The 17848-nt window shown below is 35.2% G+C and overlaps 1 protein-coding gene across 1 annotated transcript; it reads right to left on the reverse strand.

Annotated features, from left to right (window-relative positions):
• Nucleotides 1-1650: 1650 nt before the first annotated feature.
• Nucleotides 1651-17309, reverse strand: LOC121740536. The gene is made up of 2 exons (XM_042133274.1): nt 16927-17309; nt 1651-1870 (listed from the first exon to the last, which is right to left on the reverse strand). The coding sequence occupies exons 1-2, from the start codon at nt 17244-17246 to the stop codon at nt 1663-1665; spliced, it is 528 nt and encodes a 175-aa protein (XP_041989208.1). The 5' UTR covers nt 17247-17309; the 3' UTR covers nt 1651-1662.
• Between the last annotated feature and the right edge of the window lie 539 nt (nt 17310-17848).

Consider the following 17848-nt stretch of genomic DNA (forward strand, 5'->3'; position numbering starts at 1 on the left):
TACATTTTGGTTTTGACAACATCTTACCTGCACTTGTGCAAGATAACGAATATTTAATGGCTAATATTTTACCAATAATGAATATCAAAAACCCAAATAACACAATTGTGACATAACATTAAAGGATCGGACATGATTTGGAACCCCCAGGTGTGGGTGGGGTTGGGCAATGCGAAACAGTTCTCTGCAGCCTATCAGGACTTTTTTTTCATTAAATTTTGGTTTTTCTATGTTTAATTCCACGAAATTCATAACGTTTTGCCTGTGTAAGCGTAGTCCATAAGTTTAGCTATTAAATAAGACCTTTTTTATATTCATAGGATATTTACATGATCATCATGTCAGATTAGTGTGAAAGGCCGGGAAAAACTAAAATGGCTGCCATTTTACAACCGTGAGAGAGAGAAAAAAATTTGAGAGCCAATTTATGGATGAAATATGCCATACATCAGGACATTAAGGGATCGGACACCGGTGTCGCGACACATTGAATATGGCGCGTTTTCGACCGGAGGCACCGGTTAACCTGAAGTGATACTTTGACCGCGCGCTCTCCAGCCTCTTTATCGGAAACGGTTCACCGTATAAAAAAAAATATGAACAGAAGTTGTAGAGAATTTCGCATTCTACATTATGGTAATAAATAATACAAATACCAAAAAACTCATAGAAAATGAAATATTTACAAAAAAAAGTGCAAAAACCGATTTTGTGACCTTTTGATCTTGAAATTTAATAGATGCGCACACCCTACCATAAGAAGGTTTTGAGGCAACATTTAGGGTGCCAATATACAAATATTTACAGACTTACATCTGGGTATCTCGAATTCCAAGGTTCCTACCTAATTTAAGCCTAACTTGACTGGACCAAAAGGAGAATTGTCAAAAATGGCGTTTTTGTATGATTGCAGCGTTAGCCCGGGCGTGCACTAGCGGCCAGGCCGCAACGGGCAGGCCGCGGCGGTCATCGAAAGTATGGTGTGGCTGCAGATCGCGTTGGGGGCTGCGGCCAGGTGCGCGTCACTCTCAAATCTCGATAGCCGCCGCGGCTTGGCCGCAAGTGCGCGCCCGGGCGTTTATTTTTTCGTCACGTTCATTATTCATATAATGCCTTGTCGAACTGTATTTTAATATTTATAAGTATCATTTTTATTTTTAAAGAGAAGAGAATGTTTACATAAGTTATGCGCCAATAAAATAATATATAATTTTATTGGCCAATAAAATTAATATTGACGACCTCTGTGGCTCAGTGGTGAGCGCGTTGGCAGCTCAAGCCGGGGGTCGCGGGTTCGAATCCCGCCGACGGAACAAAAAGTTTTCATAAGTTCCTGGGTCATGGATGTGTATTAAATATGTGTAAGTATCATAATATAATAAAAATCTTAAATATATGTATGGTATAAAAGTATTAAATATATTTTCCGTTGTCTGGTACCTGTAACACAAGTCCTTCAGGTACTTACCACGGGGCCAGACTGATATGGTGTGAAGCGTCCATAGATATTATTATTATTATATTAATTGTTATATTTCCTGTACAAATTCACACAAAATTAAGTCTCTCAGATTAAGTCTGAGGAGTTACCACAAGCTTAATCCGCTCAAAAAGAATAGGTGTGTAATTATGGAGTTTTTTTTTAAACTTTTTATTTAAAAATTAACATTTTCTATTTAATAGATCAACATAGGCACAATTAATAAGATCCTCATCTTTTACACCAAGTTTCATCTGCAATTCCTTGGCAATATTTGTACCTTCTTCTAAGCTTTGTTCTGGTCTAAGGACTACCTCTAGCTCCATAAAATGTCCTAAATCTTCGACAGTATCAATATGGATTCTTGTTTGTCCCACCATAAAGAGCTGCCTGAAAAATTAAACCACATAAATAAGACTTCAACTTCTAAACCTACATTTAATCAAATGACCCTGAACTTAGCAGACAGCAGACAAAAAAAATAATCGGATAGGGATATCTGCGAGCCCACGTAAGTTTTAAGAGCTAACTAAAGTGATCATTGTGTGTTGTCAAATTATCTAATTAATCATGATAATAAATATTGTTACGTGCTAGGGTTCGAGGATCTGGAAAGAAACACCTGGTGACTCTCTCTTGAAGACTTTATTAACACTGCACTAAACACTAGGTCCAATCACTAAGCACTATCACTGTCCTAGGTCGTAGCCAAGTCGCAGGTTTCACTGGTTCACTCACTATTGATCACTTGTCTTCACTCCGAAATCGCCTTGACGATCGTTCGAACTGAACTGAATTGCCGGGCCATCTATCTGCGGCTATTTATATGGGCGAGACGAGTTCCAGAAAGTTCTTTGCCCGATTCGCGTAAACAAGTAAACAAGACACTTCTAGAAAGTTCGAGCACAGTCTATTCGAGTATGTACTAGCGCACCTAACGCCATCTAGTATTGAGTAGGGGATTTATGCTGCCTGTGTTCCCTCTGTAAGTTTCGCTGGTTTGTCGCTAGATGGCACTACGTGTCCGTATACCATGTACCGTAAAACTACTCCCCTCTTAGAGATGCTCGTCCCGAGCATTATTGTTACTGCCATGGTAACGCGCCAGACGGTCTATGTGTACCACTTTGAATGTCCCTCTTGGTTGCTTTTGAATTCTGTAAGTCACATCATTCAATCAGGTAACCACTTTGTATGGGCCGTCCCACTCGGTCTGCAACTTTGGTGATTTCCCTTTTCGGCGAGTCGGGTTATGCAGCCACACCAGTGTCCCTTCTTCGAAGCCGCTTGTATTCGATTTCCGGTCGTATCTGGTCTTCATGTTCTCACTTGACTGTAACCCTTTTTCCCGAACCATGGCGTGTATATAGCGCATCTTTTCCCTTAAATCGCAGACATAATCTGGTACGGTCTTTGGTTCTTCCGGTGATCCTACTGTCAAAAGGTACTCGTAGTTCTCTACCGTAATTGACATACGCCGGGGTAGCTTTTATGCTCTCATGCTCGGCGGTACGGTACGACAGAAGGAAGAGTGGTATGTACTTGTCCCAATCCTTTTGTTTTTCATCTACCAATTTCGCCAAATGCCTCTCAAGGGTCTGGTTAAATCTCTCAACCATTCCATCAGACTGTGGATGGTACGCTGTGGTCCTCGTCTTATGCATTCCCAAAATTCTGCACACTTCCTGGAAAACCTGCGATTCAAAATTCCTGCCCTGATCAGAATGGATTTCCAGAGGCACACCAAACCGAGATATCACTTCTTCGACTAACTTAGAAGCGACTGTTGTAGCTTCTTGGTTTGGTATGGCGAACACTTGGCCATACCAAACCAAATGGCCCGCATTTGGTAAAGTAATCCATGACGACCATAAAATACTTGTTCCCCGATTCCGTCACGGGAAATGGCCCAGCTACGTCAACTGCAATTCGTTCCCACGGTGCGCTAACGTTATACAACCGCAGGTTCCCACGGCTCCTGGTCTGTGGTCCCTTCACTGCAGCGCAAGTAGTGCATTTGCGGCATCAATCCTGTACATCATCTCGACAATGCAACCAGTAGAATCGTTCTCGCACTTTTGTTAACGTCCTCATGACACCTAGATGACCTCCTGATACGCCATCGTGTATTTCACGGAGAACATCTGGTAACCTCGTTCTTGGGACAACTATCTGAAGGTGGAACTCTCTGCCGTTAGTCTTCTCCCATTTCCGGTAGAGTATTCCGTTTTGAAGTATCAGACTGTCCCATTGCGCCCAGTACGCCTTAGTGACAGCGCCAGTGGGTGCAACCTCACTCCAGACTGGTTTTACATCACCCCGTTTTTTCCATGTGATGATGTGCCGAAGGTCGTCATCTCTTTCTTGAGCTTCCCTCATAGCATCATTCTCCCATGGACAAAAAGGACTTGCTTTCGTTAACTTTAATGTCACTTCGTTAGATTCCTGCTTAACAAAATGTTTGCAGTTTTCTGGACATGGCCTTCGTGAGAGTGCGTCGGCATTCCCATGCGACTTTCCGCTGCGGTGTTCGGTCTTGAAGTCGTACTCCTGGAGCTGTTCAATCCATCGTGCTACTTGACCTTCTGGGTTCTTGAATTGCAGTAGCCACTTCAAGGCTGCGTGATCAATTCGCAGTAAAAACTGTCTGCCGATGAGATATTTGCTGAAATGTTGTAGCGTCGTTCAACAGCCAAGAGTTCTCTTCTTGTCACACAGTAGTTTCTTTCTGGCTTAGATAATGATTTGCTGAAATATGCAATTACAACTTCTTTTTCACCCTGTTTTTGAGATAATACCCCTCCAATGGCCGTGTTGCTTGCGTCCGTGTCAACAATAATCTGACCTTCAGTTTGTGGATACCCTAGGATTGGTGTTTCACACAAATGTTTCTTCAGTTTCTGAAAAGAATCTTCAGAAGTCTCGTCCCAAATAAACTGTCGTTTATCTTCTGTCAGCCGATGTAATGGCTTGGCTAACTCTGAGAATCCCTTAACAAAACGCCTGTAGTAGGAGCATACGCCGAGAAATGCCCGCACTTCGGTTTTGTTCTTAAGGGTTAGCCAATTTTGAACTGCTTCCAGTTTCTCCGGGTCCATCTGGATTCCATCACTGGAGATAACATGGCCGAGATAATTGACCTTACTCCTGAATAAACGACACTTTTTCGGGTTCAACTTTAATTTGGCTCCCTCTATTTTGGTGAAAACTCGTTCTAAGTTCCACAAATGGTCCTCAAAGTCACGGCCAACAATGATGACGTCATCTAAGTAGACTAAGCAAGCCTCTCCAACTAAGCCTGCCAGTACACACTCCATGAGTCGCTCAAATGTGGCAGGTGCGTTGCACAATCCAAAGGGCATGACGTTAAACTGCTATAAACCTTTACCGGTGGAGAACGCTGTCTTCTCCTTGTCTTTTGGATGAATTTCCACCTGCCAGTATCCAGATTTCAGGTCCAGGGTCGAGAACCATTTCATGCCACTCAAGGTATCCAGAGTGTCGTCGATTCGAGTTAACGGATAACTGTCCTTCTTAGTGACATCATTGAGACGCCTGTAGTCCACACAAAATCTTGTGCTGCCATCTTTCTTCTTTACTAATACAACAGGTGAGCACCACGGACTTGCAGACGGTTCAATAATCTTATGCCTTCTCATGTCTTCCAAAAGGCCTTCAACTTCTTTCTCCTTTGCAATAGGTATCCGTCTTGCTCGTTGACGAATTGGGTTCTCGTTTCCGGTATCAATCTTGTGCTGAACCATCGACGTTCTTCCAAGGTCCCCTTCCTGACTGGAGAAGATATTCGCGTGGCGTTGTAAAAACGGTCGGTCAAACAGCTAGTATATTATTATACATAAAACAATGATATTAAAAATAACTTGCACGTGATATTTTATGAATATTCATGCGAGATAGCATGATTAATAATCGGCATGTTGACTTCGATACGTTTCATAATTCCGTCTCAGAAACGAATAAAACGTTATTTCACGAATCCGAGATTGGGAATTTTTGCACCCTATAACACAACAGTACCTCGTACCGCCCATATTTTCCTTATTCAGAGCACTTTTTAACGTTTTCAACGTGTTTTCATTTTTAACTAGTAAAGCGTATTTCACAGCTGATCGCACTCTGACACCCACGTGTTGCCTGAATCTGCCACTCGCCGCGCCACTAGAGATATCCAAGAGGCCTATTAAAACCAAAGTCATTTCCACGGAACTTACCTGACATTACATTCAGGCAGCTGGCATGTCGCATAGTCTCGAAATTCACCACTTTTTTTGTCCGTTTTCAAGCCATGATCAAAATACATTTGATCCCTGATAACTTCGGTAATTCTTCACGTAAAACATAGTGAAATAAATATGTTGAGAATTATTAGGATTTCCGTCTTCGGATAACTCTGAGTATGATATTGAAATAGGACTTATAGTTCGGGTGAGTTTGTCTAAGTCACACGTGTCTTGAACATCATCGGATTTATTATGGTTACATAATACTTTAGTTTTTAACAGAGCGTTAAATTTGTTTTAAATATTCGAATTTCGTTTTTCGTCAATTTGAAATAATCATATAATTTTGAACAAAGAGAATCATTTTTAGATGGCTCGACATTTACTTCTTCAAAGTTTTAACTAATTTGAGTAATGCCTGCAACACTGTCAAAGGGCATTGGGTAACTTTGTATGGACCTGTGGCGTCATTTTTTTTTTCCAGCGGTCAGGGATAAAACCATAACTATTTTGTAGGACTACATTAGAGAAACATATATTAGTAATAAAAATTGTTCTAAGTAATATCGGAGCTGAGCTACGATTATTTTAGTATATTCATTTTTGCATCTTATGTTCACAAAATCAATAGTAATTAACGTTACTTTATGGAGCTATCCTTAACAAACATGCGTAGAAAGGATATATGTTGGATATATATTTCTCACTAACTATTGCCCACGACTTCGTCCGCGTCAAATATGAATAATTTTTCATACATATTTTCACACTGGGTTTAACTCTCGTCCGACTAAAATATAGCCAGACTTGAGACTATATTTCATTAGTGGTTTTCAAAGGGCTGGATGCAATATTAGGCAATTATAATTATTGTTTTTGTGTATTATGTGTTGTGGGTAAAATGACTAGGGTATTGTTCCCATAATATAATGTCGATTATTTCCACTATTTAGCGAATTTTGCAGTATGCAAAGTAGTATGATGCCCGACGTCACCAGCTTTCGGCAGAATTTTCAGTCCAGCTTTTAATCTACTTCCCGACTCATTATAGAAGTACAGCTGCAGGAATGTTTTATAGAAAACTAGCTGTCCCGGTGAACTTTGTGTCACTTTAAAACCCTTCCTGGACTTCTACGAATATTTTAAGACTAAAAACAGCCCAATCCGTTCAGCCGTTTTCGTGTTTTAGCGCGTATAACACATTTGAAAATCCATTTTTATTTTTTACTAGCTGTCCCGGTGAACTTCGTGTCACTTAAAAACCTTCCCTGGACTTCAAGGATTATGTTTAGTCTAAAATTAGCAGAATCGGTTCAGCCGTTATCGAGTTTTATATTATATATATATATATATATATATATATATATATATATATATATATATATATATATATATATATATATATATATATATATATATATATATATATATATATATATATATATATATATATATATATATATCTATAAGAAGATTAACTATTTACTGACACAAAAAAATATGAAAAAATCAAAACGCCCTGCCCTCTTTAAGAAATTCGAGAAAAAATGGATTTGCATTTTTTTGCAAAAGTAAAATAAATAGTTAAAAACTCATTAAATGACGACGTGGCGCGTAGATTGTATGTTAAATGGTTAAGTCTTCTCTAAAATACACGAATAACTAAAATTAAAAATAAATGATGAGATGAATAATTAATTAATAATAATAAATAATAAAAATACAATTGTTCTTGTATCTATATCTATAGGTTGTAACATATAAGTGATAATACTTTAGTTAGGGTGATAATACATTATGCGTCTCTTGTATAAAGTTCACTCTGAAAAGAGCAGGGCTGAAAGACCAAAAAAAATGTTTTTGTGATTTGCGCGCCCTGGCGTAAAGAGTTTCCCCATACAAAAGTGAAAAAAAAATCTCTTTCAGCGCTACTACTTTCGTAGTAAATTCTAATACACGGGACTCATACACAGTACACACCCTAAAGTATTATCACTTAGTACTACCCTGTATACTAATATTATTAAGTTGAAGTGTTTGTGTCCAACGATCGGCAAAAATCGTGTAATTGAAAAAACGATTTATATAAAATTATTGTCGGTTCAATATTTATTACTAATTCCTTCAATATTCACTTTCGCATTTCTAATATTATCATACTAATATACTAATTACTGATATTACTAATTTACTAATAATACTATAAGTGCGAAAGTGTGTCTGTCTGTTACCTCTTAACGCCTAAGCTGCTGAATAGATTTTGCTGAAATTTGGCGAGTCCCAAAAAGGACATAGACAGTGGCGTAACTATAAGATCCGGGGCCCGTAACAAATTGATGGGGCTCTATCAGTAAAAATCGTCACGTTTATGATAAACAATATTATGTACTTAAAAATGTTTGCCCATTTGGGTCAGGGGCCCGTGGCATTTTGCCAGCCCTATATTTACGCCACTGGACATAGGATACTTTTTGTCTCGGGAAAATGTACGGTTCTCGAATCCTTAGTTCCCGAAGTTACTCCGTTGTGCAAGAGTTATGGCACAACGGAGTTGCGGGCGTCATCTAGTAAATTTATTATATTACATATTAATCATAAAAATCAAAGACAAATTTCTTTGATAATCAAATACATCTGCATTTTCCATTTTTATTTTGCATGTATGGTTGAAAAGTTGCTGAAAATACATTTTTTTTAGATTATTCAAAACATAGCTCCATTTCACGTCGTACAGTCGATTACCTACTCTGGTCTGTGGTATTACTTTTACACAGATGATTCGTTCTCCATCATCATGGATTTCGAAGACTTCATGAACATGATTGCTTTGGAATTAGTTTGTGCTCTATAATTTTTAATTAGGTAAACAACCTGTTTTTAGTAATAAGTAATAACTAAGAATATGATCTTACTAATAAATAAATACAAAGTAAAAAATCATATTCAATGAATTTGAAAGAATATTAATTCATGATCGTGTATATTTAAGTAAATATAGCTTTCGATAAGTACTGATTTTCCGCGGAAAAAGTCTGCGGAAATATTATGAAGTCCACAATCAATAATAATTTGGCTCATTACTTTTTATTGTGCTAAAAATATAAACAATTACCAAAAAAGTGCAGTGACTTGTATGAGAATCATATGAGAAAAGCGCCCGTGAGTTTCCGCCGTCAACCGACCCGCGGCGTTGCCGTAGCTTAACAACGATATCCAAGAGGCCTATACTGTCGTTGAAATTGATAAGCCTTAAGATATGCCAATGCATATGGAGTATTGGAGTTTATCCAGCTAAGGGGGTTCGTCGAGAGACATTGAAAAAAAAAATGGAGTTTGCAAAGCCCAGTACAGTCCATCAGTCTGTAGTAAACGAAATGGATAGTGTACTAGCTCGGGAAGAAAATAATTTCCAGTTCGCTCACTCGCTAACTACACTACAAAAGATCCGCTAAAAAATTGCGTGTGCAAAAGACCAGCATCACAATGATTGTGCAGATATTTTTATTCGAATCTGTTACTCCAATTTTAACCATCCATATATAAAAGAATACATTCAACCATTCACCATATATTTATCAATATCCGAACAAATTGAATTGCTTAAAAAATTCCAGAATTTGACGTTACATTTTGATGTAACAGGTTCCGTAGTTCGGAAGCCATTCGAAAATTCAAATAGGGTGTACTATTATGCGGGGGTCACAACTATCAATAATAAAATTTACCCAGTGCTAGAGATGATCTCAAATACTCATACAGCTGAAACGATTGGCAAGTGCCTTCTTTATTTTAAAAATATGTGGATGGTGGAATGAAGTAACCACCGATTGGTCTTGGGCCAGTATCAATGCTATTCTTTTAGCATTTAATAATTTAAGTGTGCGCAATTATTTTAATGAAATTCACCACACGATTCTTTCTAAAAAAAACAATCGAAATTCTACCTGTACACGTTTGCTATCCACATTTTATGAAAATGATGTCGCGACAGCTAAGAAACAGACAAGTGGGAAAAAATTTAAGATCTTTCATTTTAGAAATAATGGCAAAACTGGTTCATATTAAGGATTACGAAGTTTTAAAAAAATGTTGGCGATCACTATTTGACATAATGTTTTTATTTCCTACAGAAAGTCAAGAACTTCGTGACTCATTAAAATATTTATGTGATACCCCCAACGGTCCTGAAATAAATGAATACGACTCTGCAGATGACTTTGAAGAAATATCTGAAGATGAACCTGATGATTGTTATAAGGACGAATCCAATGGTGTCTCAGAGGATTCAGAGTCTGAAAATAATAATAAAAAAATAGGCTACAAAAAGAAATTGTTTATAAATGTAGTCTTTTTTATAAAGATATTTCAAAATATAAAAAAAGAAGTTGATGAGAAAGCGAAGCTTTCAAAAAATAAGAAAAAATTGAATGATAATGTTCTGCACTGCCCTTCTTTTAAGTATTACTTACGCAATGAAGAGGATAATACCTTACATTCCGATGTGGCCATTGGCGGTACGGGAACGAAAGAAACATTCAAGTAACGCACCAGTTGAATTTTTTTTTCAAAATAGTAAAAATTGAAAAAGGAAATGAAGTTAAAGCAGGACATTTTATCGACAAGCGGTGGTTAGCAATTTTATCATCGTATAAAATACTTAACTTACCAGAAAAAAATTAAATTTTTTTAAAAAGAAGTTTAAAATTTTTTTCTTATGCTTTAAAAAAATACTTATTATCATGCTTAGATAATTTGACAACGTACAATTATCACTTTACAGCCGTTCCCAATATTTGATCTATCTCTGGTTTTGCCCTACTAAGTACTAGAGATAGGAATAGCTTACATTAGACATTAGGGGGATATTAGATTATCATATATATTGGATCCGAGATCATTGAGTCAATGATATTGGATAATGTAATATAGACATGATTCATTTCTTCCTTGATCATAGATTTTTGACATTTGCTGAGAAATTGGATCCAATACGGTAATAGAAATAGGTGTTGCCAGTTATCTACACTGCTATTATAAAGAGGAAAGATTTGATTTTTTGTTTGTTTGTTTGTTTGAGTCGAATAGGCTCCGAAACTACTGGACCGATTTGAAAAATTCTTTTACCATTGGAATCCTGCATTATTTCTGCTGAACATAGGCTAATTTTTATTTTGGAAAAATATAAGGTTCCGTAAGATATTTGGGATTTTCGGACGCAAGGTTTAAAAAATCAACCAGAAAAGTTACTTATTTTGCGTACGCTGCCTAAACTATAAAAGATAGAGGCATAAAATGTTCTAAGTAATTATAGATCTTTTAAATATCTACAAAAAAGTCCGCGACACACTATACCTATCTATGTTGAGTGAGGCACAATAACCATTTTTTTATTAAAAAATCTAGAATTTTTTTTGGACTATATTTAAATGCGTTTATTTAAATCATGCTATTGACCCTTATCAAAATAAATTATTTCATCACTAAGTACAGTTAATGTAGATAATATTTGGTCTTTGAATGATTAAAATTGGACCTTTGGTTTTAATGTTATGGCGAAATTAAAATATTACGATTTCTGCTGCACGTTGCGAATTGGGCGTCAAGGCGCGATGCGCGGGTGTGCGTGCGGTAGGGGAGAGATTTAATTATCAGTGCCACAGACTCGCCCGGAGAGTCCACGTAAATATTACCTCGATCGTGGGAATCGCAGACACAATAGATTTTCAATAGTTATGCGACAGCCGGGTGCTGCTTTATTGATTTGATATGCTTCATTATTATAATCCTAAATTCAAAAAAGCTTTAAAAGTTATGACTACGAAAGTAATATTTTTAGAACTTTTTAAAATAAGTTTTGAATGACTATTATTTTTGATTGCTATTATAATTAATTAATTTCTTTAACTATAAATCTCCAATAGCGGCAGCCGGCTGCCCGCATAACAATTGAAGATCTATTGTGTCTGCGATACCCACGATGCCGATGCACGATGGAAGTATTAATGCAATTTTTTAATCCACACTATTTCTGCTGAATATAGGCTATATTTAATGAGAGAAAAAAGGGAACCGTATTAAGTGTTAATAATTGTGTGAAAAATCTACCAAAATATTCCTTCTTGCTTATGCTTTATAAATTATAGACTATACTTTAAAATAAGTTTTGAATGACTACCTATTATTTTTGATTGCTATTATAATTAATTAATTTCTTTAACTATAAATCTCCAATAGCGGCAGCCGGCTGCCAGCATAACAATTGAAGATCTATTGTGTCTGCAATACCCACGATGCCGATGCACGATGGAAGTATTAATGCATATTTTTTAATCCACACTATTTCTGCTGAATATAGGCTATATTTAATGAGAGAAAAAAGGGAACCGTATTAAGTGTTAATAATTGTGTGAAAAATCTACCAAAATATTCCTTCTTGCTTATGCTTTATAAATGCTATCGATCGACACCGTCACTAATATCGAAGATGCAGTCCATTATCCACAGGAGTTTTTAAATTCGCTGAATCCTTCTGGACTTCCACCACACGAACTGACGTTAAAAATCGGAATTCCAATCACGCTTTTGAGAAATTTATGCCCACCAAATATGTGCAATGGGACAAGGCTGCTTATTAAAGAATTAAAGGACAATTTAATTGTAGCTACCATTATCACCGGCCCAGCAGCTGGTCAACTAGCTCATATACCGGAGATACCGATGATTCCAACTGATCTGCCCATCCCATTTAAACGGCTTCAATTTCCGGTAAAAATATCTTTCGCATTGACTATTAACAAGTCCCAAGGTCAAACTTTCAAATTAGTAGGCATCGACCTACGAAAAGAATGTTTTACTCATGGTCAACTATACGTTGGCCTATCCCGAGTTGGAGCTGCTGATAATCAATTTATTTTGCTGCCACAAAATAAAACAACATCAAATATCGTTTACAGGGAAGCTTTAACCCAATTTTAATGGAATCTTTTACGCAAAAAGAAGTATGGTGTAAAAAAACATAAAGCGCAAAAGTATAACAAAAATACTTTATACAAAAACAAATAGAAAATTTCAAAATGTATATAATAGTAGATGTAGGTAAGCATAAAATAATATAGCATAAAACTACAAAAAAAAAACATAAAATATTTTAAACAAAAAAAAACATGAAGAAATTGCAAAATATTATAAATAATAGTATCTTCTGCAGGTAAGGATAAAATAATCAAACATAACACTTAAAATATAAAAATATAAAAAAAAAAATACAATAAAAATGTGTTATATGTACATAATAATTATAATATAGTAGTTGCAGGCTAAATAATGTAAACTATTTTTATGTTCTGCTTAACTTAAAGATTGACTACCTTTATTTAAAAAAAAATAATTTAAAAACCAATGTCCACCCGTGCGAAGCCGGGCCGGGCCGCTAGTTTAATATAAAAAAGAGTTTTTAATTTCTTGTTCGTTAATATGTTTCAAATAATGTAATGTAATTACTTTTCTAATTATATACTTGGATAATCTTGCTGAAATAACAAAAAACAAGCCATATTTAAAATGACGATGTTTTTTGATAAATCGAATTCTCTGAGATCTAGTAACCCTGATGTCAATACCTGTCAGCGTTAGCGCTCTCCATTGGCTATTGAAACTACATATGACGTAAAATGGGATCAATGAAATATGATAATGTAATATGCAGATATGATCAAATGATCATATATATTGGATCCTATATATGATCATAGAAATGATATGATAATGTAATACCCCCCCTTAGAGACATATATTTTATGTCAATTCCATAGACATAATATATACTGTCGTAAAGACCACCTGACAACTCGAAAATGCGTGACCATTTTTGATCTGTCAATGTGTGCGTGTGCTAGTGATGTATATTTTACTATCGATAGTATAGTATTTTGCTATCGATAGTTTAGTCCGTTCGAGTTATTTTACCTGAGTTTCTATAAGAAATAAATAATATGCAACTTTGATAGATTTGTATTTCAAATTAGGTATCATAAATTTAATTGGCAAAAAAAGATGACGATTGAAAAGTAGATACACATTTTCTTTTGGAATGATTTTTCAAACGTCGGATATGTTATGACATGAGGTTCTTATAGGGGTAAATAATTTACACTTAACACATTATAAAGTTACTTATTAATTACTCAGGTAAAATCTATCTGGTAACTGACTTACCAGATAGATTACCTTACATTGAAAGTAAACGTTGAAAGTAAACAACACACATAGTATAAGTATTATATTTTATTCTTAAATTAAATACATATTATAAAATATCATAATATTTTATTACCATTATTTTGAACCGACTTCCAAACAGGAGGAGTCTAGACGTTCGCCTGTGGATATATTTTTATGTATGTTCAACGATTACTCCGCCGTTTATGAACCGATTTTCAAATTTTTTCTTTTGCTGTACATTGTATTGTTCCGAGTAGGTATCATGTTCACAAAAGTGGTGGTGATGAAAACAATGAGAAATCGAAGTGACTCTTTGATATTCAAATGGGAACATATGGTCCCAGAAAACGTTCAAAATCTTTCGATTAATAAATTTAAAAAAGTAGTCAAAGAACGTTTTGTGCCAAAGCCAAAATGATTTCATAATTGATGGCACATCTTGGGAGTAGAATGCTGAATGACTGCTTGCAAGGCTACTTCTACATGACTTACAATTATTATGTATCTATCTATGTTTACATTGTATAATTTTTAGTTACAGCATTGTAAATTTTGTTTTAAAAGATTTTTTTTTCTCACTTTTTTTGGTAAAAAGTGGGCGTGCGAGTTTCTTACGCCGGTTCTTCTCGTCGGCTTAGTTACCGAACCGGTGGTAGGCACCATGTATTCTGAAAATATATTTTATTTTAGATTTGTTCAGAAATAAAGCAATTTTGATTTTGATTTTTTAAAACACCAACTGTAAGTATAGAAAACGTTAAGGACAGCTAAAATGAGTAAAATTATTATTTTTAAACAAAAAATTAAAACCGACTTCCAAGGCAATGACAATAGTAATATTATACATATATGAACTAAAAAGTATTAAATAATTCTTATTCTGTACTCAGTATTAACTCTGTTCTCAATCTTCATTATTTTGCAATCGCTACCAGCTAACCTAATCGCCAGTTCTCTGACAGAATAGGTATAACAGCAACTTATATACTTAGGACTGGTACCGACTTCAAAATTATGAAGATTGAGTACAGAATAAGGATTATTTAATACTTTTTAGTTCATATAAGTATAATCTTAAATGAACTAAAAAGCATTAATTGCTTATAATTGCTTATTTTTAATAATTGCTTCAGTAACAAGTGCAACAGTATGTCAAACTTACTGGCACTAATAAAGTTGGGATAGCTCCTTTAACCAAAATAGTATTTATTCTAATTTTTCTTTAAAAATTTTCAAGGTAATGTTTGCCTACATATTGTTGAATTTTTCTTGGGATTCCAAGCAACACGCCCAATTAATTTCAGCCATTTTCCTCTTATTAGAGGATCTTGAGGGAATCTGTAAAACAAATGATTATGATATATAAATATAAACCTTCCTCTAGTTTTAGAGTCACTCTATATTATAGTAGTTATATTATATTAGCTATATTACACTATACTATATTATGTTAGTTAAAATAAGATAATATGTCCTTTTTAGTCCGGCCGCACATTTTCCGAATTTCTGATCACAAAAATTCGGACGCCCCGCCCCGCTCATACATTTTGACACGTCAGAAATTCTTTTAGTATGATGGGTCTACAACAAAATGTATGAACAGAGTGCGTTCCGCCGGGCGTCCGAATTATTCTGATCAGAAATTTCGGATAATGTGCGGCCGGGCTTAAGGTGATAAAATATATAAAGGTAAATGATTTTTATTTTAGATTTATGTTATTGTAAAATATCGATAAGCATATCGATAAATTTGATTCAAGCACTAGCGTATATGTAAGAAATTTTGATGAAAAATTTTTCTTCAAAATTTGTGTAATATAGGAACAATAGTACCTTTAGTTACGCAAAATATGAAAGTAAAAGGGAGGATTCACAATATTTTATTTGAAATAGAGAACTAAAGACCAGAATATAGCAAAAATAAACACATCGTAGCAATTAGGACATGAAGATTAATTACGGGTGAAATGTATATTTTTCAGGATTATTCCTATGATTTACACTGCAATCACTCACAGCACAAGTTATTATTGTTATATATAATAGTATTTGTTGAAAATAACATACGATTTAAATAATAAATTGCAAATACTGAAAGGGCATAAAAACGATTGACGACTTTTGACGACCTGTCAAATAAAAGTTGTTACAATTTTCATTAGACTGCCTCTCTCTTTTCATCTTGTTATAATTCCATAAAGGATTTTCTTCTCTCTCGCACTCTTTGTTGGTCTTTAGGATTATATTATGTCTATGGTCAATTCAATGTTAGCTGCAATCAATTGTATGTCAAACCAGAGATAGATTGAATATTGGGAACGGCCATTAGTTAACTAAAAACTTACGTGGGCTCGCAGATATCCCTATCCGATTATTTTTTTTGTCTGCTGTCTGCTAAGTTCAGGGTAATTTAATCAAATGTAAATTTTGTTATGTCATAATCTTAATGGGATGTGTTAAGGTACCATTCCGATCAATGTAGCAAGCAATCATGAGTCATGACCGACAAGAGTTGAAATAAAATTACACTTTATGACTTAAGGCTAGTATTAGTATTTTGCTCTACACCACTACAAAGCTGCAACAGCAGCATGGGTCGCAAGACTAATGTCCGTAGGAAATGAATAAGGTATCATCAAATTTATAATTTAAAATAAGTTTTTTTTTAAAGTTTAGGATGTGTACATTTTTTGCTAATGCATAAGTAATATGAAATAATAAAAATTATAAAACTAAATAACTATTATATTTCAATTAGATCTATCGATGCAATGTGTTGAGCCAGAGTAGGTGATCTTCAGTGTAGTATGATGTTATCTTACTAGGGGTAGCACCTCCATCGTGGGTATCGCAGACACAATAGATTTTCAATTGTTATGCAGCAGCTGGCTGCCACTTGGTGATTGATGGGTTAATATGAGCTTAGTGAATTATAGTAATATAAGTACATTTAACATCACTTTATTTAAAATTATTTCAACATACCTTTCTTTTACTACACGACCGAATACACCAAGACATTTTTTCATCATTTCATCTAATAGTTTCATTTTGTCACTTTCATTTGCAGAAAAAGGAAATAGCTCATAGTCTGACAATTTTGGACCATCCTCTTCATCACGGCTATATCTTACAAGTGTTCCTGAACAGTCTTCATAAATTCTTAATTTTAAACGACCGTCCCTAACGTTGTAAAAAGTATCATCTTGTCTTATAAGTTGTGGCTTAGATCCGCTCAGTTCTTGGGCTATTTTACAAATTCCATTTAAATCATGTACTCTTGCTTTAATTTCAACGTTACGCATTTTCTTGAAAATTTTTAAACAAATTACCCGCAAAACTTCTTCAACTAACACATTAATACACTGTACCCACCAGTGTTGCCAGAGCTGTATGATCGAAAGTTACTTATTGTCATGCGAAAAGTAACATTTTGAGGGGAAAACTTAGAGTACCTATACATTAACAAGCTATAGAGCGCGCGCATCGCTCGTTCCCCGTTGTGCCGATCGTAAGCAGAAGTTTTATAGATACTTGTCAAACGTATAACGCAAGTCTAGTGATGTTCCATGCGCCATCGTAAGACGCTTATAGGAAAATATGTTCACACTCGTGCTTACAGTTCATACCTTTTTAGAAGCACTCTATAGCTTGCTATAATGTTTACTCTATGGGGGAAAAGTAACATTTCATATTACTTATATAATATTTTAAATTCCGCGGGTTTTATCCAGAATGCACGAAAACATACTATACTAACGCTTAATTATAAAATAATTTTAATAATAAAATAATTATACGGAATCCAAAAAATCACTTCATCTACAACTCGGGCGAGTTAACTTGACACCTGTGACCTGGCTTAAATTTTACCCCTCCCTCGCTTCCCCGCGCAGCACCCCGCTCT

The sequence above is a fragment of the Aricia agestis genome, chromosome 3 (assembly GCF_905147365.1).
Source record: "Aricia agestis chromosome 3, ilAriAges1.1, whole genome shotgun sequence".
NCBI lineage: Eukaryota > Metazoa > Arthropoda > Insecta > Lepidoptera > Lycaenidae > Aricia > Aricia agestis.